The sequence below is a fragment of the Hydra vulgaris genome, chromosome 09 (genome assembly GCF_038396675.1).
Source record: "Hydra vulgaris chromosome 09, alternate assembly HydraT2T_AEP".
NCBI lineage: Eukaryota > Metazoa > Cnidaria > Hydrozoa > Anthoathecata > Hydridae > Hydra > Hydra vulgaris.
This window is the reverse complement of record NC_088928.1, coordinates 13,632,905-13,658,565: the sequence shown is the minus strand read 5'-3', so window position 1 is coordinate 13,658,565 and position 25,661 is coordinate 13,632,905. Positions and strand designations below refer to the sequence as shown.

Sequence of the window (25,661 nt, the reverse complement as noted above, 5' to 3'; positions counted from 1 at the left end):
CAGTACACAATTTGTTTAAATTATTAATTTTTTTCTATATAAATTTATTTTAATTTTTTATTATGTTAGTTTTGCTTTTTTTGATTTAGAAATTTAGTTTTTTTTTGCAAAGAATTAAAGCGCTTAATCAAGTCTTTCTAGGAAGCACATGCGGTCGCACGTCTTGTTCATCCATATTTAAAGTAATTTTTTTACACAACTTGACAGCGTTTTTATATAGTAAACGTTTTAAGAATTTACGGCAAAATAAAGCTCTACAGAGAATAAAACAGCAAAGAAAATAAAAAATACTAAATAAAATAAACTAAAAGTAAATTAAAATAAAATTTGATCAAAAAAATGTACCTAAATAGTTTTTTTTTTATTATTAATTTTTTTTTTTAACGAGCTTGTTATTTTCCATTATCAAAGTTGATAGAAGTTGAGGAAAAAAACAGATAAGAATATGACAAAAATAAAAACATTTTTTAATATAAAATTATTCACGACTTTTGTCAATCGGTATTAAGCAGGGTGGCCACGCCTCCTGATAAATTCTAAAATATCCTAATATATAAAAAATTCCCTAAAAAGGTCTAAGTTCTCTTAATATATACTTAAATTTCAAAAATAGTTTAAACTTGTTTTTTGAAGTTTTCTTTCGAACATCTTCAAATTTCAATTTCAAACAACTCAAACTTTCAAATTTTTTATTAAAATTTTTAAAATATTTAAATTTCGTAAAAAAAAAAAATTTCAATCGTCCTAAATAATCCTAATTTTTTTAATCGTTTTTCCAAGTTTACTGGTAAAATCTCCTAAAAAATCCTTAAAAACTCCTAAAATCTCCTTAATTCTTTTAATTTTATAACTCAAAAAAAGTGTAGCCACTCTGTTTAGGAAATACTTTATTATTTGTGCTAGAAGTATGGAAAAATTTTTAATTTTTTATTTTACAAATAAATATCAATTAATTTTCTTTTATATAAGTATTGTGAAAAAAGGTCAAATATAGCAAAAACATTTTTAAAAGGGAAAAGGTGTGAAAACGAATAAATGTTAGAAAAAAATTAATAAAATTTCTCATAGTTCTAGCATACATAGCGAATTAGTTTCTTAATTATACAGACTGATAAAAATCGTGATAAATTGCATATCAATTGTTGTTAAATTGTTATAAAATATAGAATTTTTTTTCCTGGCTTGTATTAAATTTTGTAGCTAAAAGTAACAACCAAAAAAAAAGAATACAAAAGTTGTATAAAAATTTTATAAAAAAAATTTAAAATTTTCTTTTTTTCATTATTAAATTTTTCTAGTTTATTTAATTAATATTTTGTTACAATTTTGTTTCCTTTTTTTATCTCGGTAGATAAGTTTAGCTTTTTACTGCGAATCATTGAAACTCTTTAAAAGTTAAAAGATGCCAACTACCATGGACAGTGTCTAAAAAAATTCCTTAAAACTTGAACAAACAAGGTGTGTGACCGCACATGCTTCCTTGCAAGACTTGCTTAATATGATAAAACTTGCTGTGGCCAAGTTGTCTAAATAAAAATCTTTTTCGTGGACAATCGAGAGGAAAAACAGCATGCACTTCCTAGGGAATGCTTGTTATTGTATCTTAGTTGCATTATTATAAAATAAATATAAGTAATAACTATTGTGAATATAAACAAAAGAATGCGCAGCAAGAATATACAGTATACCAATATTTAACCTCAATATGGCCAAAGTTGTAGATACATGCTATTATGGTTTACCTAAAAATAACTAGAAAGTCAATATTAACAGCATAGCAATTATTATATATATTTAAAACCTTATTTTTATAAGAATAAGGTTTTAACTATATTTTTAAAAAAGTTTTACACATTAATATTATTAAGTTTTTATCATTGTTATTGTATATTATTAACTTAACATAACATAAAATTGTATATTATTAACATAACATTCCAAGCTTTCCAGTAATAAATCCATTATACCTTTCAAATTCTCTTTCATTTGAAAGCATGAAAGTTCTATTTAAAAGCTCTGGGCTAGGGATAGACAGATCCATAATCCGGAACCGAATACCTGGGTACCCGTACCATTTTTTTGAGATCCAGATCCGGATCTATTTAGTTTGGATATTTGGTTCCTGTTTTTTTTTTTTTACATAAAATTACTTTTTATAATGTTGATGTTGGGTACCAATATAGCCTACCTATAGTTTTAAACTGTTACACTTTAAAGCGTTAGAGTATTTTAAAGCAATTAAGAAAAATTTTAAAATAACTTTCCAAGAATATAAAGCAATCCTCCTGTTTGGGAGCATTTCTTGAAGTGCAAAGTAAAAAAAACTGCTCAATGCAACCTTGTAACGTCATTGTAACAATTAAATGAGACTGATCAAGTGTTATGCAAAAACATCTAAAGGTTAAACATAAAATAGAATTGCCATTATTACATCCTACAAAAGCAGTTCAATGTTCATCCCAAAAAGATATCAGAAATTTTTTACAAGCTAAAGATACTATTATCAATAAACTAACAGATCTCATTGCAATTGATGGACTTTCATTTAACAATGTTGCTAAAAGTAAGAGTTTACAAGAATAAGCCAAAAGACAAATGAAAGCCTATATAATCTTGGACTTGTTTGTGTCGTCGAGAGTATGCCGTTTGAAAAAGCTGTTAAGATAGTAATATTGTTAGTAACATTACAGATAGTGCATCTATTATGGTTAAATTTGGCTGTTGAATCAACTCAATACATCACATCTGCTATGCTCATGCAATCCATTTAGTAGTAGGGGATGTACTTAATGTGAAACCAACTAAAGTTTTAGAGCAAAGCAATAGTTTTGAAATTAATGTGATAGTGAGGTGAAGAGCTGTACTATATTGAATTTGAAAATAGTTCAGTAGTGGCTGTTGTTATAAAAGATTATTTTTCAATTTTAAAAATAGTTCGCACAATAATAATTTTGTTTTAAAAAATCACCTGTTGAAATTGACAATATATTGCAGAAGCATGTAAAACAAGAATTTGGACACAAATTTAAACCTATTTTAGACTGCAAGACAGGTTGAAACTTATTATTTGATATGGTTGAATGCTTTGTCAAGTTAAGCAAGTGTATTAAAATGGTACTTATCCAAGTTCAGTCTCCAATAACAATATCAGATTCAGAGTTAAGACTTAATACCCAGTAAGAGTTAGACTTAATAGCCTGTAAAAGATCCAAAGCACTTTGCCGTCAAGACAGAGAAATTTGCTAACACCAAAAAAAGTTTTTTGTTTTGTTTTAAGTCAACTACAATCATATGAATCTGACATAAGCAAAAATTTATACCAAGCTTTAAAAAAAAAGAATTTTATGCAAAAGAAATCTTTTCAAAGTTAACTGTGGTTATATACATTTTAAAAATTAACAAAAATTTCTTGTGTAAAATAGTTTATTTAATTGTTTTTTTGTTGTGTAAAATAGTTAAAATTGGATCCGAATTTGGATCCGGATCCAAATCTTGAAAATCCGGGTAGGATTCAGATCCTAAATATTTTACCAGATCCGTTATACCCTACTCTGGGCATGATTTGTATATGATTACATTATTAGCATTCTGGAACCGTACAAAAAGGGTCAATACAATAAAAGGTAATAAATTTATTTATAAATAATACCAATAAAAGTTTTCCTTCTGGTTTAGGTTCAAGTATTAAAAAAAAAATTAAAATTTTAAATTTTTATCTGATCAAAATTAGAGAATTGGCCTATAATACCAGCATCTAATACTATGGCTGAGTACTGTGTTGGATAATTTGTGTTAATGTCCACAATTCAGCTTTACTTGGATTGTCTTTACTTAAATTGTCTTGACTTTTTTTATATATATAATTGTTGTAAGTAAGATTATACCATTTACTTTTATATGCAGTTTGTTAGTTAATATTGTAATATGCCATCTAAAAATGAACTGATTTTGAAAAACTATAGCCTTTTTTTAGTTTTAGCGGTTATTTTTCAAAAGTATATGGTAAAGTATGCTTGCAGGGCTTGTGATGAAGAAAATCGTCAAGCGTGTTAAATCGTGCTCGTAAAATTAGAAAATGTTTTCATCGAGCGTGATTATGTGCGCTCGAAATAATGTCGGCGAGCGCGATCATGAAAATTGCTGAAGGCGATGCTCATAAAAAGCTTTTTATTTTTTTATATCTTTTTTTATTTGTTACATAATTCTTTCGTCAAAAAATGTTTGAATTAGTATCACACTCATGAAACTACTTCAACGATGTAGATTTTTATACTTCCAAACTTCTTGTATATTGTCAGATCGCGATTTTATTTTTAACTATTTATATTAATAAAAAAATAATATCAAACAAAAACGCAACTTCTTATTGATTTAGTATTGAAGTATAATTTAGTGTTTTGATTCGTTGATTTGATATATGCATTTTAAAATGTTACGCGGTAAACTTAATTAACGGTTAATGGTTTTTATATTTTTTGATATTTTTTATTCAAATTAATTATTTAATTTTTTTCTAAAATTTCTTTTTTAAATTACGTTTTTTTAGCCTTAAAAAAATAACACAAGAATAATTTGAAATAATAATAAATTAGAATAATAACTTTCCATTTAATAAATGTTGACGTTATTACTTTGTTTCCTTTTCGAATGCGATTGTGAACATTCTAAACAACAGAATCGTTTTAAATTTGAGTTAAAATAAATAATAGTTAATAAAAAAACCTATACTATAAACAAAAACTAATTTTAAAAATTACTCTATTATTAATATTTATTTTTATTATAAACGATGTGTGGAATATTACAAACAATAAATCAAATAAATCTTACTTGATATTTTCACAAGAATAAAAATACTCTAAATAGATTAAAAATAAAGTTTTAATTTTCTTATAGTGGTTTTCTAATTTTCTATTCTTATTTTATTTGCGCATTTTTGTATTCACATTGTGTTTCCACGTGCACATTCCATAATAGAAATTAGTGACTATTAACGACTTCAAACTGCTCATTTATTACGTTAGTGCAAAAGAGAACGACGTAGTGCTTTTTATATTTGATATTAGTGCTTTGATAATAGTATATCTTTAATAAAAAATCTTTTTTAAATATTTTATGAAAATAAAAAAATAATCCCGAACTATTGGACGAGCGTTATTTTATACGCTCGTTATAAGCTGAACAAGCGTTGTTTATTGCGCCTAGAACGTTTGAAAATACCGTTTACGAGCGCGATCGCTTCATCACAAGCCCTGTGCTTGTGAATAATTGCAAAAAATATATACTTTATATTATACTTGACATTTTCTTTTTGACCCTTTTTTTTTGGGTAACTGGAAGACTTTTTTTTTTCTTTTGAATTTTATGATTCTAAACAAAAAGGCAACTTTTTATTACTGTTACATATCAAGATTACTATTAGATATTAAGAAACTTATGTTTTTTTAGTACACCCTAATATTTTTACATATGAATTATATGCATTTATTTGAATGTACATGATAAAGATTTATATTAATTTGTTATATAAATAAATATATATGTTCGAGGTCATTGGAAATCTTATGTTATGCTAGATTTTACTTTTAGGAATCATGGCGTTGTTTTTTACTCTAACTGAGCTTGTAGACATGGTTTCAATTGGTACTATCATGGCATATACTATTGTAACAGTTTCAGTATTAACTTTACGATATCAAGAGGCTTCTTTGGGGATGGCAGATGAATCTTATGAAGAATGCAATGTTTATCCAAATGCGGTCATTAATACTGATCCATTATTAAGTAAATCTTTAGTGGCAGAAAATGAAAATGAAAAAGATCCACTAATAAAAAAAGAAAAAACCAGCCGGTGGAAAACATTTATAATAAAAAACAATGATTTTTTAAATTACGGTAGTTCAGAACCAAGTACGGTGACAGAAACCAGAGCAAAAATATGTGTTTTTCTTTTAGTTATTGAAATATTTATATTTTCACAGCTGCTTCATTTTTTAATTAGTAAAGCGTTTCAGCATGAAACTGTTGCTATTTTATTTTTTACAATTTTTGGAATACTGATTGCAGCCACAACCACTGCGCTGTCAACATTTCCAGAGAATTCACAAAAGTTATTTTTCAAAGTTCCACTTTTACCTTGGATTCCAGTATTAGGACTTTTTTTAAATGTATATTTGTTGTTGGGATTAAATAGTGCAACATGGATTCGATTTGGCATATGGATGGCAGTGGGTAAGTGAAATTTCTTTATAAGTTTTTATTAAAGTCTAAATAAAACTTAAAAAAAATAAATAATTGTACATTAGTAAAATTATACATTTTGTTTAAGTTGTAAACAAAACAATTAAAGTATAAATGGAAAAACAAGGGTTTTTATTAATTTTAAATAAAATAATTAAAACAAAATCAACAAAACTAATTTATTTTTAATTTCTAATAAAGTTTTACAATGCTGTGTTTGTTTTTCAAATTTTCATTATTGTTTTGCTGAGGTTGCTCAGCATTTTTATGCTCAGGTATTTGAGTATATGGCATCACTGCTATTTATGATATACAAAGCCAAAAAAAACTTTCACTTTGAGTATATGGCATCACTGCCATTTATGGATATACAAAGCCAAAAAAAACTTTCATCCTGATTGGGCATGAGGTGGTCCAGTTAGCACCAAAAATTCAATTTTAAAATCAGGCAAAAACAGTATCCAGATGGTATTGAAGCAATTTTTTCAAGCCAGAAATCAATCACATGTTAAGAAATTGAAGCATTGCAACATGTCAAAACTTGATGGAAAATGTATTACCAAAGAAAATGTGATTGAGTTCCTAAACAGAAAGTTGAAGAAAAGGTTACAAAGGAAGCTGTAAAAGTTAACACAACTTAACACAAAGCGTAACACAAACGTAACTAAACTTAACACAAAGCGTAGACACTTTCAAACCACATCAGAAATTTTTAACAATATAATAATTTTTTTTGTTGGTAATAAATTTAAATGCATGTCTTGTCCATTTTTGACACAATACCGTTGTTTTGGCTTTATCACCCAAAATATATTGCTTGGCAACGCATTCAGAATAACGATCAATTATTTCTGACGCACAAGAAGTGGCTCTGTTAGATGTTAAGTTCTCTGTTTTTCCTGTTGAAATTTTTTCTGACTACCTCTTCATAAAGACATAAAAACAGTATTTGCCAGCTTGCCATTTTTAAATAAGTACAATTGATCTCTGCATTTAAGATAGCCAGTTACAAATTCAAGGAGTTCATTTCGAGTTAAACCATAATCCCAGTCACCTAGTGATTGGAGCGCATCATTCTTTCTGTTTATTTGAGAGTACCATTGCTGTACCTGAGCCATGAAAACCTTTGTTGTTGTTATTTTTGCAATCTTTGAGTGTTGGGGCTAGAACGGCATATTTAAACGTAGCTTTTTTCAGTGACATATTGTTTTTTATTTATCTCAATTAATGTGGCTAATATATCATCTTCCTTGTACGCTTTTGTTTTTTTAATTGACATTTTGAAGTGAGTGAGTTGAGTAGAATTAAGTGAGTGATGATTATAATTAAACTGCAATTAACACTATGTTAATTAGATAAAGTCACTTAGTCACATGCAAAAAACTAAACTAAAACTAAAAAAGTAATTAATTGTGTGGTTCTATTAGAAAAGTGAGTGTTTTTTTTTTTTACTTTTTTGATTTTCTATTCAACTTCTTGTTCTAGCTGCATAAAAATTATGCTGTCAGAATGGAAATTAAATTAGATTAAAATTATGTTAAACTTGCATAAAAAAAGAAAAAATGGAGTTGAATTAGCATATAATTTTATCAATTCAAATAGAGTAGATAATTATGTATTCGAATCTATTTTTATTTTTTTAAAGCTGCATCTGTTCAGTTTTTATTTGATAACTTCAATCAGTGTGCAAAATGATATGGTGTGCAATTGAAATGATATGGTGTGCAATTGAAATGATATCGAATGATTATTAAATGATATATAATGATTTGACCCGGTTCAATCAGTGTGCGAAATAATATCGTGTGCAATTTGACCCTGTTTTACTCTACTTATTTGCTGCAGCAAATCAAGATGTCTGTAGCTGTTTGTTTTTCTTCATATTTAAATTTTAAAAATAATTTTAAAACCGTTAATTATGTCAACAATTTTTTGGCAATTTTCACCTCCTCCCCTCCCCCTTGTCAACAACTTGTCAAACTTCCTTACATCAACATTATAACACTAACATTCTATCAGCATTTGATTACTCCTCCCTTCCTCCCTAAAAATCAAATTAAAATTGAAGAAAGCAATTTTAAATATACTAGTTTACAATTAAAACAAAAAAGTGATTTAAGTTAAATGTTTAGAAAAAAAAAATTAATTGAAATTGTAACTTATGAATATATTTAATTTTAAAATTATAAATGCTTGCTCTGAACAAAAAGTGAACTAAGGTAAAGGCTATAGAATAAAAAGGTATAGAGTAAGGTAAGGTAGACTAAAGTAAAAGGCATAGAAAAAAAGTTAATAAACTTTTAATTATGAACATATTTCCAGTTTGTAACTACAAAGGCTTATTCTGAGCAAAAAATTTAAAGGGTTCACAAAAATGTGTACACCTTACACGTTTAGATTATGTACATATTTCAAATTAATACACTTCAATGTGCCAATCCTCCTCACTTTAACTTTAGGCCTAATCAAATTTCACAGTGAAAGCCAATTATTTCTAATAGAATCTAATATAACAAAAAATGCACTTAAGATATTGTATAAATCAGGGGTCGCCAACCATTTGAGACAGAAGATATAAAGTTGCAATTTACAAAGTTTTTTCAGTTTTTATAGAGCTACCAACATTTCCATTTCAATATTATAATAATATTTGTGCATGGAGCTAAAGAGCCACATCTTGACATAGAAAGAACCACATTAGGCTTTCAAGCTGCAGGTTGCAGAACCCTGGTATAAACATTTAGATAATATATTGTAGACCATATACTTACATAAATCATTTTTGTTTGCGCTAAATAAGCACACAGTGAGTGTTACTAGTAAACATCTTATGTGTGCTTATTTAGTTATTGCGTGGGATCTTTTTAAAGCACAACACCGTTTTTTACAGAAATATAAATAGCTTTATTAAAATACTGAAGGTTGAGCAAGTGTGTAACAAAGGACCGCAAACGCTGCCTAGATTTTCTTTTTCTTTTTTAGTTAATTAAATTTATTAAAAAAGTAACATTGTTGGCATCAACTTGTCTTTTCAATGAAATTTCAATCCTAATCACATATTGTTATTTTTTAATAAATTTAAGACTCAAAAGTAGGATAAAAAATTAGCTTTTTAACAAACAAAAGAATGCAAATCAAGGTTAGATCAAAATCTCACAGTTTAAATGGTTTTATCAATAATTAATTGTAACAATGTTTTATGAAACAAAAATGACATATGCATATGTAAATTACAATTTGCATATGTAAAATGTGTGCAGTGTGACATGCTAATGCTAAACTGTTGGCTTCAGCGCATATACTGACTGAGGGTTTGGGCGAGGTAATTCAATATCTATGATTGAAGGACATAAAGATAATTTTAATTAAAAAATTAAAATTAGCAAAGTTATATTATGGTAATAAGAGTAGTATCTAGTGTGTGTGTTTGTGTGTGTGTGTGTGTGTGTGTGTGTGTGTGTGTGTGTGTGTGTTTATACACACTCACACGCACAAATTATGTTAGTGTATTCTACAAAATGAGTGCTCAATGTTCTTAAAAAACAGAGCAGACTACATATAATATGTGTGTGTTATCCATTTAATTCTTTGTCTTAATTTTTTAGTTTGTAATTTTGTTATTTCATTATTAGGGCTAACTGTATACTTTACATATGGTTTTTGGAATAGTAAACTACGTCAACCAAATTTGGTAGTACAATCGATAGATAATGAAAATCTGCAGTCAGAATAATGAATATCTAAGTTATATATTTTTAACATATCTCACTGTCGAATTAATATTTGAAATATCTTTGAGTTATTATTATATTGCATGCAGTAAATATTTTTTATGATGGAAAAAATTTTTAAATCTTTTGGTATAAATTTACTATTTAAATTTTTAAATGTATTATGCAATAAAATGCATTCATGAGATTTAAATAATGATTGTTGCATATTAGTGATGTATTATGAAGATTTTTGTATTTTTTTAAAGTTTATATAAATTAGGAGCTTATTTGTATGAGAATCAGTGTTTTAAATAATAATGAGTTGCATAAAATTTTATGAATTACATTAATTTAATATTTGTTTTAATTTTTTGTCATTTTTGTACTGATTTTTTTAAATTATATAGTTTAAGTTATTTGAGTTATTTTCAATTAATAAATTTGTGATAAGTTTAAAGTTCAGTATTTATTGAATAATTCATGCGTATAATAATTATCACAAAAATATAAAGTAAAATAGTTTTGAATAAAGAATAAATATTAGAATTTTTTAACGTTTATTCCTTGCTTGTAAACCCATCCCATCGTTTTTACTCTGATGAGATGTTTACTACTTAATCACTACACAAATTATATTTACACATTGGCATTAATTTTTTTTTTTTTTTCCATTCTTTCATTATTGTTTGCATACTTTTTATTTTTTAATGTATTTTTTGTTTTATTTATTTTTTGTTTGGTGATATATTTTTGTTTATCTTAGTTCATATTAGTATTTATATAACAATTTATTTTTTATTATTATTGTTAGTACTGTTTAGGTGCATTGTCTGTCTTATTTTAAATATTCCTCTATTAATCTTTATTTTTGTCTTGACAACTGTCAAAATATGCTTTGTTTGAAAAATAATTCTCCTTTATTCTAATGTACTTTATTTCTTCCCTCAGGCATTCACATTTCGTGTGTGACCATTCGGCGAATTTTATATATGTCAGAATTATATATATGCCAAAGTTTATAAATAATATTAGAATTTTTTAACGTTTATTCCTTGCTTGTAAACCCATCCCATAGTTTTATCAAATATATATATATATATATATATATATATATATATATATATATATATATATGATCGTCTTTAGATCGTCATCACTTAAATGTTCAATTTCAAAATTTAACAACTTTAACCAATAACATTGTTTTTCGTATGTCAAGTTTCTATCATAGACATCAGATTTGAACACATTCAACAATAGTTTAATTGTTATGATCATTCTGCTGACTTTTTTGTAATTTCTATTTCAATTTCAGTGGTTTTTGGGTCGTGATAAAGTATTTTTTACAGAAAAACGTTAGTTCAAACCCTTTGAACAAAAAATAGAAACAAGTTTTTGCATTTACTAAAAAAATTTTATCATTTTCATAATATACATAATTTATAATTTTCTTTTTTTATTGTATTAATTTATATTATTTTATATTTGCAGTTTGTATCTTTTAGGAAATTTTTTCAGAGTGTTCTCCGTCCCAGAATCATAATGAACTTGCATCATAAATATTTATCAATCAGTTTAATACAAATACAATTAACTTTTTTTTTTTTTTAACATTTTATAGCATTTTATTCTTACTAATGCTTAATTTATGCTGATTAATGCCTAATTTAGTGAAATTACTCTGTTTTATTGAACTGTTAAGGTGTAATAATAAAAATTTTTTGTCAATTTTTAGAAAAATATACAAATCTAACTTTTGGTTAACAATGGCTCACTATAAAAAATGTTAAACTGTTTGATAAAATGATTAAATCTCACTAACTCAATGTATTTTGCTGAAGAACCTATCTGGGAAGTCTGAAGGATAAGTCTTGAAAGCATTTTACTAGAGGTAAAAATAGAAAGTATTTTACTAAAGGAAAAATTTTGGAAGTATTTTACTAAAAAAACATATCTGGGACTCATTTAAAACTTCGCAAAATTGAAATATCAGGTATAAAGAATGTTTTAAATTTAAAACCAGTTTTTTTTAGTTATATTAATCTCTAGCAGTAAAATTAAATTTGTAATTTTATATGCAATTTTTTTTTTAATCCTATATAGTCAACTTAAGCCTTTTTCTTAATCTTTTTTATTTTATGAATAATGATTGCAATACTGAAATCATTTGATGCGTGTCTTTTTTAGGATGACATAGCATTTTATGCAGACATGCATTAAATTTTTTTCGTTCCAAATGCATTGTAAAATAATAACATATGAGTTAAGTATATACATATAACATTGGAATTAAGTATATACACATTATTATGACTGCATAAAGTCATCAATATCTGCATTAAATTCTGCACTAGTCTGGATTAAAATAAAAATTAATAAATTATTAAACATTAAAAATAAAATAGTTATGCCCATATCTTGGGCAGTCGTTATATTCTTTTAAATTAAAAAACATGTAATCATTGCGCTTTCAGTTCTTTTTCTTTTTTTTATTCTTTTAAATTAGAAATATATATTCTTTATATATATATTATTACTGTTATATTTTTTTAAATTAAAAAACATCTAGTCATTTTGCTTTCATATTTCTTTTTACTTTTTTTTACTTTTATCAAAAAAAGTAAGAATTCTGAGACTGAAAAGCCTAAATTTTAAGAAACATGATTTTAACTAATTTTATGATAACTATATATAATTTTAAGTAATTTATGCTATTTGAAATATTTTGATTGTGTCAGAAACTCAGTTTAAAATAAAAATAAAGTTTTTTTTCTTGTATTTTGCTTGTTTTTCTTTGTTTTGTTGTCTCATTTATAGATCAGAAACTTAAAATAAAGAAGTTTCATTTTAAAATGATATTATATGATAGCTCTATTTTAGTAAATAAAAAATATTTTCATTTTATTTAAAAAACAATTTTTGACAAATGTTTTTTGTTGTTGTTGTTTTTTTTCCGCAATTTTTTCCTAATTTACAATACTTTTACTTACTGCAACTGGTACTAAGTTACAAACTCTAATACTTTTTACAAAAAGGGTAATAAGATCAGAATAGCGATTTTAGCATAGGCGCAATAGGATCAATGTTAGCAGAGCGCAAATTTAACAATTTTATGTTATTGAATTTATTATATAATTATTATATATATACAATTTATTATATATATTTTATATAATTAAATTTATTAATTTTACATCATAGAGATATATTAATTAAGGGAATATTATAAAACATAGGTTTACTACTAATTTTTATCCATTAATAGTTTTATTTTAAAATTAAGTGTTTTAGGCGGTAATTTTTAGTTTCTTCTAAAGTTTATAAAAAACTTTGCCAAAGCCTTAGTTTTAAATTAAAAGATCATTACAAAGTTGCTTATTTTTTCCTGAAAGGAATTTTTCTCGAAAATAATGGAGCATTTAAAGTTAGTCAGTACTTTACAGTACTCGCTAAGCTTAAATACTCAATAAGTTGTCAACAATCTACTTATATAATATTTGAACATGAAAACAATATTTAGAAGTCATGCTTATTTAAGTAAAATATTCTGAGCTGTTGAATAAAAGTTCAATTTGTTTAAATCATTATTTATTATAATCAATAATTATCCAAAGAGTAAAATTTATATAACAAAGCTACAACTAAATTATTTTATTTACCAGTTTAATTAGAATAAAAAACAATTAAAAAAAAAGTTTATATAGTTTTATAATATAAAATATTATTTATATTATAATTATAAAACTCGTTTAAAAGTAAATTTAATATGCCTGACTAATAAAAAATGGTTAAACTCTCTAAAATAATTTAATCAGCTTTAATATTTATACTTTAAACTTAGAATAGGTGGTAACTTTGCATGTTCATAACTAAAAAGACTGCTACATGAAATTAAAAATCTTTAGATAAATTTAAGTTTAGTATAAGACTATAAATATATATATATATATATATATATATATATATATATATATATATATATATATATATATATATATATATTATTCATTACCCTCAGGGTCTGGGGTAAAACATTTTACAATATTTAGTTCCCAGTCTAGAATTGTGATTTTTTGCAAAACATTCTTATTTAAAATAAATGAATATACTTAAGTTTGGAGTTGGTACAATTACATCATGGCAATATTTTGTCCAATATTTTTCAATCATCTTTAATCAAATTTTAAAGTTGTTTAATTTTTATTGTTGTCAGCTATTCGTTGGCACTTTTGTTCTTATTCATTTGATAATTGTATTTTTATTATACCCTAAATTTTCTGTTTTATGACTTTAAAAGTATTACCCGTGGGCACGGGACCTAAAAAAGACATCTTTTGAACCTTCAAAAGACATCCAAAAGATGTCTTTTTACTTCCTGTGCCCACTGGGTTCTTTATTTCTTGATAGCGATAAAATATATTTTTATGTAACGTGTAGTTACCCTTACGAAAATGTATTTAGTTATTTTTTTTTTACCTGAGTTCAAACCTGCCTAATTTTTATTTGGCAATTTTACAAATTGAACCAATAAAACAAAATTTATTATTAAAAATTTTAAAAGGTTTAAAAATTGTTTTAACAAATTTATATAAATCTTTACAACATCTGTTATATTGTTCAGTTATTTTATAACAGGAGATGTTAATTAAAGCATAATGTGTTTAAAACAGATTATATTTGTAATAATGATTTTCAAATATCGACCCCCGGTTTTTTTTTAAATTTTGCGTGTTGAGCCATGGTTTAATCTGAACATACTTTTTCCGTGCACATTTTTAGAATAAGAGTGCAAATATGATTATTAGAAAAATGCATCCTTGGATAGCAATTGTTGATATATATATATATATATATATATATATATATATATATATATATATATATATATATATATATATATATATATATATATATATACAGGGTGGCTCATAATTAGTGTCCCATCTTAAAAAAGCAATTCCTTGAAAACTAGGGATGGAAAACTATTAATTTTGCTTTGGTTTTTGATATTATTATATATTTTGATCTATTTACTGCTGCCTTCACTCACTTTACTTGTTTTTTTAGCAATGACAAGACCATCACCATATCGGCAAAGTATTATTGATTTTCATGAGAAAGGAGTTTCAGCACGCGACATCCAGACTAGACTCAAAGTGCCGCGAAAGCTTGTTTATAGAACAATTCAACGCTTCAAAGCATTGAGAACAATGTCAGATCGTCCACGCAAAGGAAGAAAGCGCTCCGTGGTGACTGATGCAAAAATCAAGCAAGTTCGTGAACGGGTGCGCCGCAACCCAGAACGCAGTATGCGACAAATGGCCAAACAGCTCCAAATTTCTCGAAGTTCTCTTGGAAGAATTACCAAGGATTATCTAAATTTTACAGCTTACAAGAAAAATCCTGCACAGCTTTTGTCTCAGGCATCAAAGCAGAAGCGCAAGGATCGCTGCAAGGATCTCCTCGCCCGTTTCGCCAACAACGCTCATCTCAACATCGTTTTCACAGACGAGAAGATTTTTACAGTTCAACAACATCACAATGTGCAGAATGATCGTGTCTACGCTTCCTCAAAGCCTAATATCACAATACAAAAGGCAGCACATCCTCTTTTAGTAATGGTGTTCGCGGGTATCAGTGCCACCAAGAAGACACCATTGATTTTTGTTCAACAAGGCGTTAAAGTAAAAGCCCAAAACTATCTGAATGACGTTTTGATCAAAGAAATACTTCCATGGAGTCAAAAGGAGTTTCGTAGACATTGTTGGACATTCATGCAGGATAGTGCTCCAGCCCACAAAGCCAAAATTGTGCAAGATTGGCTCGGCCGAAACACCCCCGATTTCATCAAGCACAATGAGTGGCCTCCAAGTAGTCCCGACTGCAATCCAATGGATTACTCAGTGTGGAGTGTTCTGGAAGCTGAAGCGTGCAAAAAACCGCATAAAACGATTGATTCTCTGAAGAAAGCGCTTCAAAAAGCATGGGATTCGCTTTCACCCGCCTACTTGCGTGCCACCGTAGATGACTTTCCAAAGCGTCTTGAAGCTTGTGTGAAAGCCGATGGTCGACATTTCGAAAAAAATCTTTAAATTTTATTTGATATTGTTAATAAATTGTTTATCAAAAAGTTTTATGTGTTTTCCATTCCTAGTTTTGAAGGAATTGAGTCTTTAAGATGGGACACTAATTATGGACCACCCTGTATATTAGGGTGTGTCGATTTTTTTTTTTTCAAATATTAAAAAAGAGTAGTAAAAAAATGTAAGTTTACGATTAGTTAACTACAGGGAAACTTTCAAAACCAAATTCTAATAAGTGCTAGCTCCGTAAATTTTGATTTCAATATTTTACATTTTTGGTCGTTTTAGACGTTAGTCATTATATTTAAATTTGTTTATGAAATTGCGCTGATAACTTTTTTTATCAATTCGCATGGTGTACGACGTACACCATGCATAGGCGTAGGAAAAAAGTAAAAGAATGAAAAAGTATCTATAACAATAAAGGTCGAAGTTTTTAGCTATTTAAACATTTTTGAAAGTCTTTATCCACTTCCCTACAGTTTTTACAAGGGTTGCCATATCTTTTTTGCTTCTATTTCATGACATTAAATGTCTACCTACAAGCTGACCACGTATATATGATTCTCTTTGCTCATGTGTGTAAACATGGCTTGCAGCTTCAGTTACCAATTTGACACATCTTTCAACTGACTGCGTATGAGAATTCCAGTGAGGAACTTCCATAGGATAGTTTAAAAACTCTTTGATTGTGGCAGATGTAAGAGGGCAGGTAAGTGGAGGCTCAGTGACACTTAAATTCCATGTTATAAGGTCTGATAGCTGTTTAGCATTAGGATTTATTTCTGGTGTTCTTCTTACTCTGAGACTACCATCTCCAACTTGAGTTACCTCATCTCCTATTCCTCGTATAGTAAGAATTCTGTTTACAGCTTCTTTTCTTTCTTCTGCATTTTTGCTGCAAAGCATGGATTGTAAAATTGCTTCAGAATGTGCATACCACATTGATCGTCTAATTGTTGGCATAACGATATCTAAAAAATTGTTACTCTGAGTTCTAAGTAACTCTAGTTGATACAAGACATGTCTAGGTCCCTCAACCCAACTTGAATAAACTTTAATATTAAACCAGTTAGGTATATAAACACTAACAATAAAGTTCACAATTATTTTTAAATTATCTAGGTTTGTACCAGTAAGGTCATGATTAGACACCCAAATTCTGCAAAATCGAATTGCTGTTGTTAGCCATCTACTGTAACAGACTGGTCCAATTTCCAGCATTGCTAACTTGATAGGCAGATCTCCAGTCTTTATTGCTTGACAAATTTGATAAGCATAACTTTGGTCAGTGCTTAAATCTTTAACAATCTTCTGACTGAGATAAATCAAAGGAGGGCCTAAATTTATTTTAACAAAGTTGATATTGATTTCAATCCCAGTTGCTGTGTCAAGCATTTTCCCAAGTGGTTCTGACTATTTATTATGAAAAAGCATTGGACCATCTAAATGTTTAATTAATAGTCTTAACCCTAGTTCACCAGTATGTAGATCACAAACAATCCAAACTAATCTTCTATTTAATGTTTTTTTTACCCATTGCATGACTCCGCCTGCCCAACCAGTATTGACATTTGTGCTATCTCCTCCAATAGCCATGAAATTTTGATTTTGATTTTTCCTGTTTAACCAGTCAACTATGTGATCTGCAATAACTTCAGCTTTCTTTTTATTATTGGTCATATCTGGAACAAAATGAAAAAGATAGTCACCACCAGGGTCTTTTACAACAGAGTAATGTTCTTCTTTAATCAGACTAGGAAAACTTCTTTCATTTACCTCTATAAATATTTTTGTGGCATCTACTCTCCCGTCAAAAAAAAGACATGACACATAGTTTTTTTCTAGGTATACCTCAAACTGATTATTTAATTCTTTTGCCAATTTTTCCTGAGCCCTTTTTACCTTGTTATGATCTATAATAAGATGGCAATCACTCGTGCTTATAATCTTTGCATCTATCAAAGTTGCTGTGGCTATTTCAGCAGTTTCTCTTAAACTTGTTTGGTGTCTCATACTGTCCAGAGCAATATTTTCAATACTCATGGTATTATAAACTGAACATGTTTGATTCAGAGAAAATTTACATTGAGTTTGATTATCACTTTGGATTGTTTTCTGACCACTGCCATCTTTAAATGATGAAGAGCAGCTGTTTATATAAATTGCTTGAACATTTTCACTATACTCATAATCCTGTAAAATTAAATAAATTGTTTATATTTTTAATCTGTATTTAAACTAATATTGTATACAACTAATAGTTTTAAACTTACTTGCTCAATATGTGGCAATAAAAGAAATTAGGATTCATTCTTGTGCATGCAATCGATTTGTTCTATTTGATTGAATGTTTCATCTGGCTTTAAAATAAGTAATATATATATATATATATATATATATATATATATATATATATATATATATATATATATATATATATATATATGTATATATATAATATAATATATATATACACATACATATGTTTGAGTATGTGATGTAGATGTTCAAGCTTTCTACTTAAGTAGTTACCTTTTCTTCTTTATTTGTTTTCATTGTTCTTTGTTTTTGTTGTTTTATTTTAATTCTTTTGGATTCTTTCCTATCTGCACCACCAATATGGAAAGTTCTAAAACTGCCAATTTTAGTCCTCTGATAGTGGATGAACTGAAGCTCTAAAATCGGTATTTTTTCATCTCTCTTACATTTACACTTTATATGAATTTTTTTCATACATTCTGAATCACATTTGTACTCTTTACAAAGGATTAGTTTACATTTGCAAAATAAGATGTCCACAAGATTGTCTAACTTTAAACTAAATCTTTCTTTTTCAGCTTTTTTACTACGTTTAATACTAAAATCAACAGCTGATTTCCATAAACACTTAAGTTTTTTGAAAATTGTTTTTTCATGAATAATAATAGGATATGTAAAAAGTGCATTTGCTTTCAACCATTGGCCAAGTAAAGCGGATAACATATCAGTAACTAGATGATCTAAAGTATAGTTCCTAACATTTTTATCATTAATTTATCTTAAAAATATACCATATCTTAGCATATCTCTAGCTGTTGGAAGCTCAGATGTATAAAGTTCTTTTCCACTTCCTACAAGATTGCTCATTTTAATAGATAATTCATTCCTTGTTCTTTTTGACATTTTTATGTCAAAATGTTTCCGGTGCTTTCCTTTTGGTCCGTTTTTATGACGCATTAATTACTTTTCAAAGAAAAAAATGAAAACTTGCAAATTATTGGTAATAACCAAAATAAGTGAATTAAGAATCAAAATTTACCAAGCAATAAAATGATTTCATTTTTGAAAATATCACTTTTCTTAAAAAATGGCGAAGATATATTTTTTCACTACTCTTTTTTCGAAATTATAAAAAGTTCATTTTACCTTAAAAATCGACTTACCCTAACATATATATATATATATATATATATATATATATATATATATATATATATATATATATATATATATATATATATATATATATATATATATATATATATATATATATATATATATATATATATATATATATATATATATATATATATATATATATATATATATATATATATATATATATATATATATATATATATATATATATATAAGGGTAATATAATATATAATATATATATATATATATATATATATATATATATATATATATATATATATTATATATATATATATATATATTATATATATATGTATATGTATATATATATATATATATATATATATATATATATATTATATATATATATATATATATATTAGTAAAAAACACTTATCTAACTTTTATCTTCTACTTTAAGTTTCACCATTGCTGGATCATCAGGAAGAGTTACTAAATCTCAAAAAAAAATTCCATTATAAATAATTGTTTTGCTAAACACTAGTATTATTTTGTCCACAACTGTGTATATTTATGTATTATGTTATTAATTTTTTTAAACTTTACTAAAATGATATAAAAAATTATATAAAAGTATCTTTCAAGAAAAGGTAATAAAAATCCTGGGATCAATCCTGGGCTTAGGTAAATATAATCTAAGATTTTTCCATCTTTCTAAAAATATTTCGTTAAAGCTGCAAAGCGTAGCAGGCTAATATGACTATGCAGAAAATACTGCATGCAAAACAAATTAAATAAATTAATTTTTTAAATTCTTTTTTTTTAGCAGTTTTGATATTTTGACAGATGTGATATTTTTAACAATTGAAATTGTTTTTAGGTTTTATTATTTATGATTTATTTGATTTTAATAAAATCAACAGACTTTTATATCAAAGTTTTATTTTTTAAAGTACTCTTCCTAGCAGTATATTTCCATCACCATTATCTCATAACAATAGCAAATATTACCCTTCCTCGGCGTCGTCGGCCCTGATCTATCTATCTTTTAGATATATAAAAGGTCAATATAGCTTATCAACCTGAGTTTCAAAAAAAAAAAAACATAAGATTTTGCTTTTTATGAAATTCAAGTTTTTAAGCTTTTAAAGAAGAAGTGTTTTTTATTTAAGACTTGAATTTAAGATCATCATAGAGTATATATCATACATGCATAGGAAATGTTTATAAAAAACTTATTTTTTATAAGGTTTTTATGATTATCGTTACTAATGTTTTTTTTTTTTTACACAACTAATTTTTGCTTTTTTGTAAACTTTGGTTTATAAAGAAAAACTCTAATACACTAGAATACGATCGGATCAACACAATTACTTGTTTTTTAGAATGAAGATATATGAAGATATATAAATTTAAATACCTCTACTTCTGCATTAAATGGCTAGAGGCACTGTAATTTTTAAAGAAAAGGAAAAGAAACTTAAATATATATTGGCGTGGATAGCATTGAGTTTAGCAACAGTTAAATTCATTAAATGCTTCTTATGGATTAATAATTACTACTTACTTAATAATTCGTAGCGTCATAAACCTAGTATTTATGAATATTTATTGACAGGTTTTTAATGAGAGGGATATATATATATATATATATATATATATATATATATAATATATATATATATATATATATATATATATAATAGTGTGATATGTAAAGTAATATATTTTATTGTATATTAGATATAGACTAATGGTAATGGTATCAGGTAATAGAAAAATACAAATTTTGAAGGAGGAAAAAAAACAAAAAATTTCAAAATTGAGAAAAAAACGAGGTAAAACTCTTTCCATGATGATATTGCAATTAATTATAAATGTGGTTACCACGCTATGTCAGTAGTGAAAGATAATCTGAGAAAGCGTGAAGTTGAGAACTCAGTAAAAGTGCAGCCATTCATCAATATAAAAATATCAACAATATTGAAATAATTTCTCGTTTAATAGCTGAGTTTTGTTTGGGTTAACATTTACCAGCTTCTTTAAGCTCCAAGCTATCACAGCAGAGAGATCAGGTTCAAGATCGTACGCATTGTAGATCTAAGGTAATTTTATATCAGTTATCGTTTTGAAAAATTTCTCTCACAACTAGCCACACTAACAGCAATTGTAAAAAACACTCGCAGCAATGTAACTATAATAGGAACTGAATTTTCAAGACTGCATGGGGTCATATTTTGCCAACAAATGAACTAGTTCTAAAAAATTTCATCTATTTCCAGTAGTTTCTTCTTGATCTTTATTGCCAGAATCTTCTCGATGATCTCTTAGAAACAAGTGTTCTTACAAAAAAAATCTTAGAGACTAAAGACATGCTAAGTCGTTGTAGATAAAAATATAAATTTATTTTTAAAAAAGCATCAATTAATGTGTTATGGTATTCTAGTAGGGATCGAAACAGATAAGTTTTTAGGTTCCACCCTTGCTACGCCACTGTAATCGCTTAATGTTGAATTAAAATAAAAATATGTTGCAGGCAACCTTAACTAAAAAGAAATAAATATTAAGTTTGGAGGCGTCCATAAAGTACGTACGCAGTAAAACCACTGATTTAGGACCCTTGCTTCCCCCATGTATTCATCTGAATGCTATAAATGATCCCTCCTCCCTGCGTACGTACGCATTATTTATTACAAAAATAACCTCTCTTTCCCAAAGGCATAAATTTTTCATAACATTAAAAATAAAAAATCCTTTTGTTAAACCTTTTGCTGGTTTAAAACAAATTAATGTTTAAAATTAAAGTCAGTAATCGAATTTTGAAAAAAATCATGGTCACATTTTCATTGTCAGTGATATTAAGGCCGTAGGCTGGCGGTAAAAGCCATATTATATTGAATACTATACCTTCTTTTGGTTTAGTATTTAATATATTATGGTTTTTTACATTAATATAAAATGAAAGTATTACTAAATTTCCAATTTTTTAAATGTTTAATTTTTTTGGTATATAACTTTTTGATTAAAATGATTTTGATTAACATTGTCATGTTTCTTTTTTTTTTTTCGTTAAATAGTTATTTACTAATAAAACGATAACATTATGCGAAGATGAGTCGCTGCTTGAAAATTCGTTTATTTGGAACGATTTTATGTAATCAATTATCTAAACCACGTTTTGGAAAGAATTTAATTCTTCAACCACACAGTTTAAAATGTCTACACACAACTAATTGCAATAAAGCACTACCTAGTTTTAGTTTTGTTTTGGTAAAGCTGACCTCGTCTTTATATCGCGTTATACTTAGTCCTATTTTGACAAAGCTTATCTCGTCTTCATATCGTGTTGGATTTTTCTTAGGTGGGAGATTACTACGTAAGTCTTGGGTAAATTTAAACAAGAATCGTGGTTTTATTTTTTTGACTTCTGTTGTTGCAGTAGTTATACCCAGTGCATTTTATGTGACTCATCTTGAGGAGACACCTGTAACTGGTCGTCGTAGATTTGTCGTATTGAGCGATGATCAAATGCAAAAAATTGCAGATTCGCATAGTGAAGACCTTATTCTTGCATTTTCAGACCTTCGTCTACCGGTGAGTCATACATTGCATGACAAAGTGTCTCGTGTTGCAAATAAAATTCTAGAGTGTAACGTTAGTCCTGAAACAAATGCGCTTAAATGGAAAATAAATGTCATCAATAATGATGAAGTGAATGCGTTTGTGTTGGCTAACGGCCACATTTTTGTATTTACCGGAATGCTAGCTGCTATACAAAATGAACACGAACTTGCTGGTATACTAGCTCATGAGATGGCGCATGCAATATTAAAGCATTCATCGGAATCCGTAAGCCATTCTGGTTTTTTTAATTTTTTGTCGTTAATTATTCTCGGTGGCTTATCTGCTGTTATACCAACCAGTGGTTTAGCTTTAGTTGCTTCTTGGTTTGAATATACTATAAAAGACATTCTACTGAGTTTGCCTTATTCGCGTCAACTTGAGCGTGAAGCTGATGAAATTGGCATGCATATAGCAGCTCGAGCATGTTTTGATGTTAGGTATTTGCCAAAGTTTTGGGAAAGAATGCATAAGACTGATACAAAACAAACACCTGATTGGCTATCTACACATCCATCAAGTGAAAACCGACTCATTTGGTTAAACAATATTCTTCCAATTGCTCTAAATATAAGAGAACAACAAAAATGTCCACAACTAAATAAGTTTTTTGAAGCTGTTCAAAACAAATAGTAATGTACATAATTATTTTATAGATAGGTAATATTTATTTTTATCAATTTCGCATACTTTTTAACAATTTAAAATTTTTTTATATACATTGTTGACAAAACATTTAATATTTAAATAAAAGAATATATTCAAAACAAAATTTGTTGTTTTTTGGCAGACGATTTTTAAGGCCTGTAAACACATTTTATACTAGGAAAATAATATTATCCATTTTTATTTCAAAGCTTAGTCTAAATGTTGAAATGAGAAAGCTTAATTTAAAATGATTATATTGATTTTTATTTTAACAAAAAAAAATTGTACCCATTGTTCCTGTTTTAGTTGTATTATATTTTTGATTGGTTCTTGACTCTCTTGATCCTCTGCATCTTTTTTAAGTTTTTTTTTTTTTAACATATCGTCACGATCACAATCATCTAAGTCATTTAGGGGGTTTTTGAGTTAATATTTGATTGTCTAGTTTCACAGTCTTCTATTATATGACAAATTATCTTTGTTTTAAACCAATCAAAAAATAGTTTTTTTTATTATTATTTGTTTTATTGTGATTTAAGAGAAAAAATAGTGTTTTTTTTTAATTTTCTCAAAACATAGAAAAATGACTAAGGCGGTTGTGAAATGATTGTGACGATAGAATAACATAATTTCATTAATTAACTTGAATGACGCTTGTGTTATTAAAATGTTTCTCATTTCATTTTTTCATTTAAAATCTTTCTCATTGTTTTATTTTCGTTATGTTTCAAAAATAAAACAATACGAGCATTTATGTTGAAATTTACATTTGCATGTTTTTTATTCAACGATCATCAACATTATTATTAAAAGTGTTACATGAACAGAAATCAACTTCCCTCTCACCTGTTTTATAAACAATTTTAAATTAAATAGACAATTAAAAGTTTTCATTGCGTTCCCCTACGGAAGTAATGGGACTTGATTGACAAGATTGCATTTTTGGACATTTCATTATTTTCACCTTTCATTAACTTAAAATTCATTATAAAGTTATTAAGATATATTTAAACTACTTGAATATTTGTTGCTAACGAATTTTGTTTTCTTTTTTAAATCTGTTCTACATCTTTTCAAGATGTAATTGAGAACTTGAAAGTTGTAATTAAGAAACGTAAGATGTAATTGAGAAGATAAAAGTTGTAATTAAGAAACGTAAGATGTAATTTAGAACATGAAAGATGTAATTAAGAAACGTAAGATGTAATTAAGAACATGGAAGTCGTAATTGAGAAATGTAAGATGTAATTTAGAACATGAAAGTTGTAATTTAGAAGATAAAAGTTGTAATTAAGAAACGTAAGATGTAATTTAGGACATGAAAGATGTAATTTAGAACATGAAAGTTTTAATTGAGAAAAGTATAAAGAATACAAAGTTCTTTGAATTTTGCAGTCCTATTATACTTTATAATTTAAGGCTGGAAATAATAATATAATACCAATAAAATATAAAAAGTCATGAAAAAGGCGTTTGAGGTTCAGGCAACTGGAAAAATCCTAAAAGGTGTCAATTAAAACTTTCTTTTATTTTGTTTGCGAAAAATTTAATTGAGATTTCTGATGAATAATAAATAAAACACAAATAATTTATTTACATAGGGAGTTTAGGCAATATTTATAGCGAATGTAAATATTTTTTATATTAAATGCATTATATTTCTTATTATATTTCATTTTCAAAATGGTTTCAACCACCTCTGTAGCTTATTTAGTTCCAAAGATATACGTGTTTTAATATTTTCAATTCATAGATATTTTATGAAATATTTTCTTAAAGTATCTCGTTAAATTTTTGGCACCCAAAAAAAAACGTTTTTATCTTTTTTTTTCTTGCATAAAAAGTTGCGTAAACTAACTTATAATAAAATTTTATTAGAAATTAAATTGTAAATCCAAATTACTTGAACAATTCATAAGTAGAATTTTTTGGAGGGTTGACGCAGACGTACCATGAAATATTCAATTAACAGTA

General features: G+C 26.8%; 2 protein-coding genes across 2 annotated transcripts in view; both read left to right on the top strand.

The window, feature by feature from the left end:
- Positions 1-10,507, top strand: part of LOC124811203 (high affinity cationic amino acid transporter 1) — a 30,062-nt gene extending 19,555 nt beyond the window's left edge. The window contains exons 5-6 of the mRNA XM_065804793.1: positions 5,590-6,231; positions 9,873-10,507. Coding sequence (XP_065660865.1) covers positions 5,590-6,231; positions 9,873-9,973 — 743 coding nt within the window. The 3' untranslated portion in view covers positions 9,974-10,507. The remainder of the gene's footprint in view (positions 1-5,589; positions 6,232-9,872) is intronic.
- A 1,153-nt stretch (positions 10,508-11,660) lies between these two features.
- Positions 11,661-23,811, top strand: LOC100209171 (metalloendopeptidase OMA1, mitochondrial). Its single transcript, XM_065804792.1, has 2 exons — positions 11,661-11,844; positions 22,496-23,811. The coding sequence occupies exon 2, from the start codon at positions 22,530-22,532 to the stop codon at positions 23,670-23,672; it is 1,143 nt and encodes a 380-aa protein (XP_065660864.1). The 5' UTR covers positions 11,661-11,844; positions 22,496-22,529; the 3' UTR covers positions 23,673-23,811.
- Positions 23,812-25,661: the final 1,850 nt, after the last annotated feature.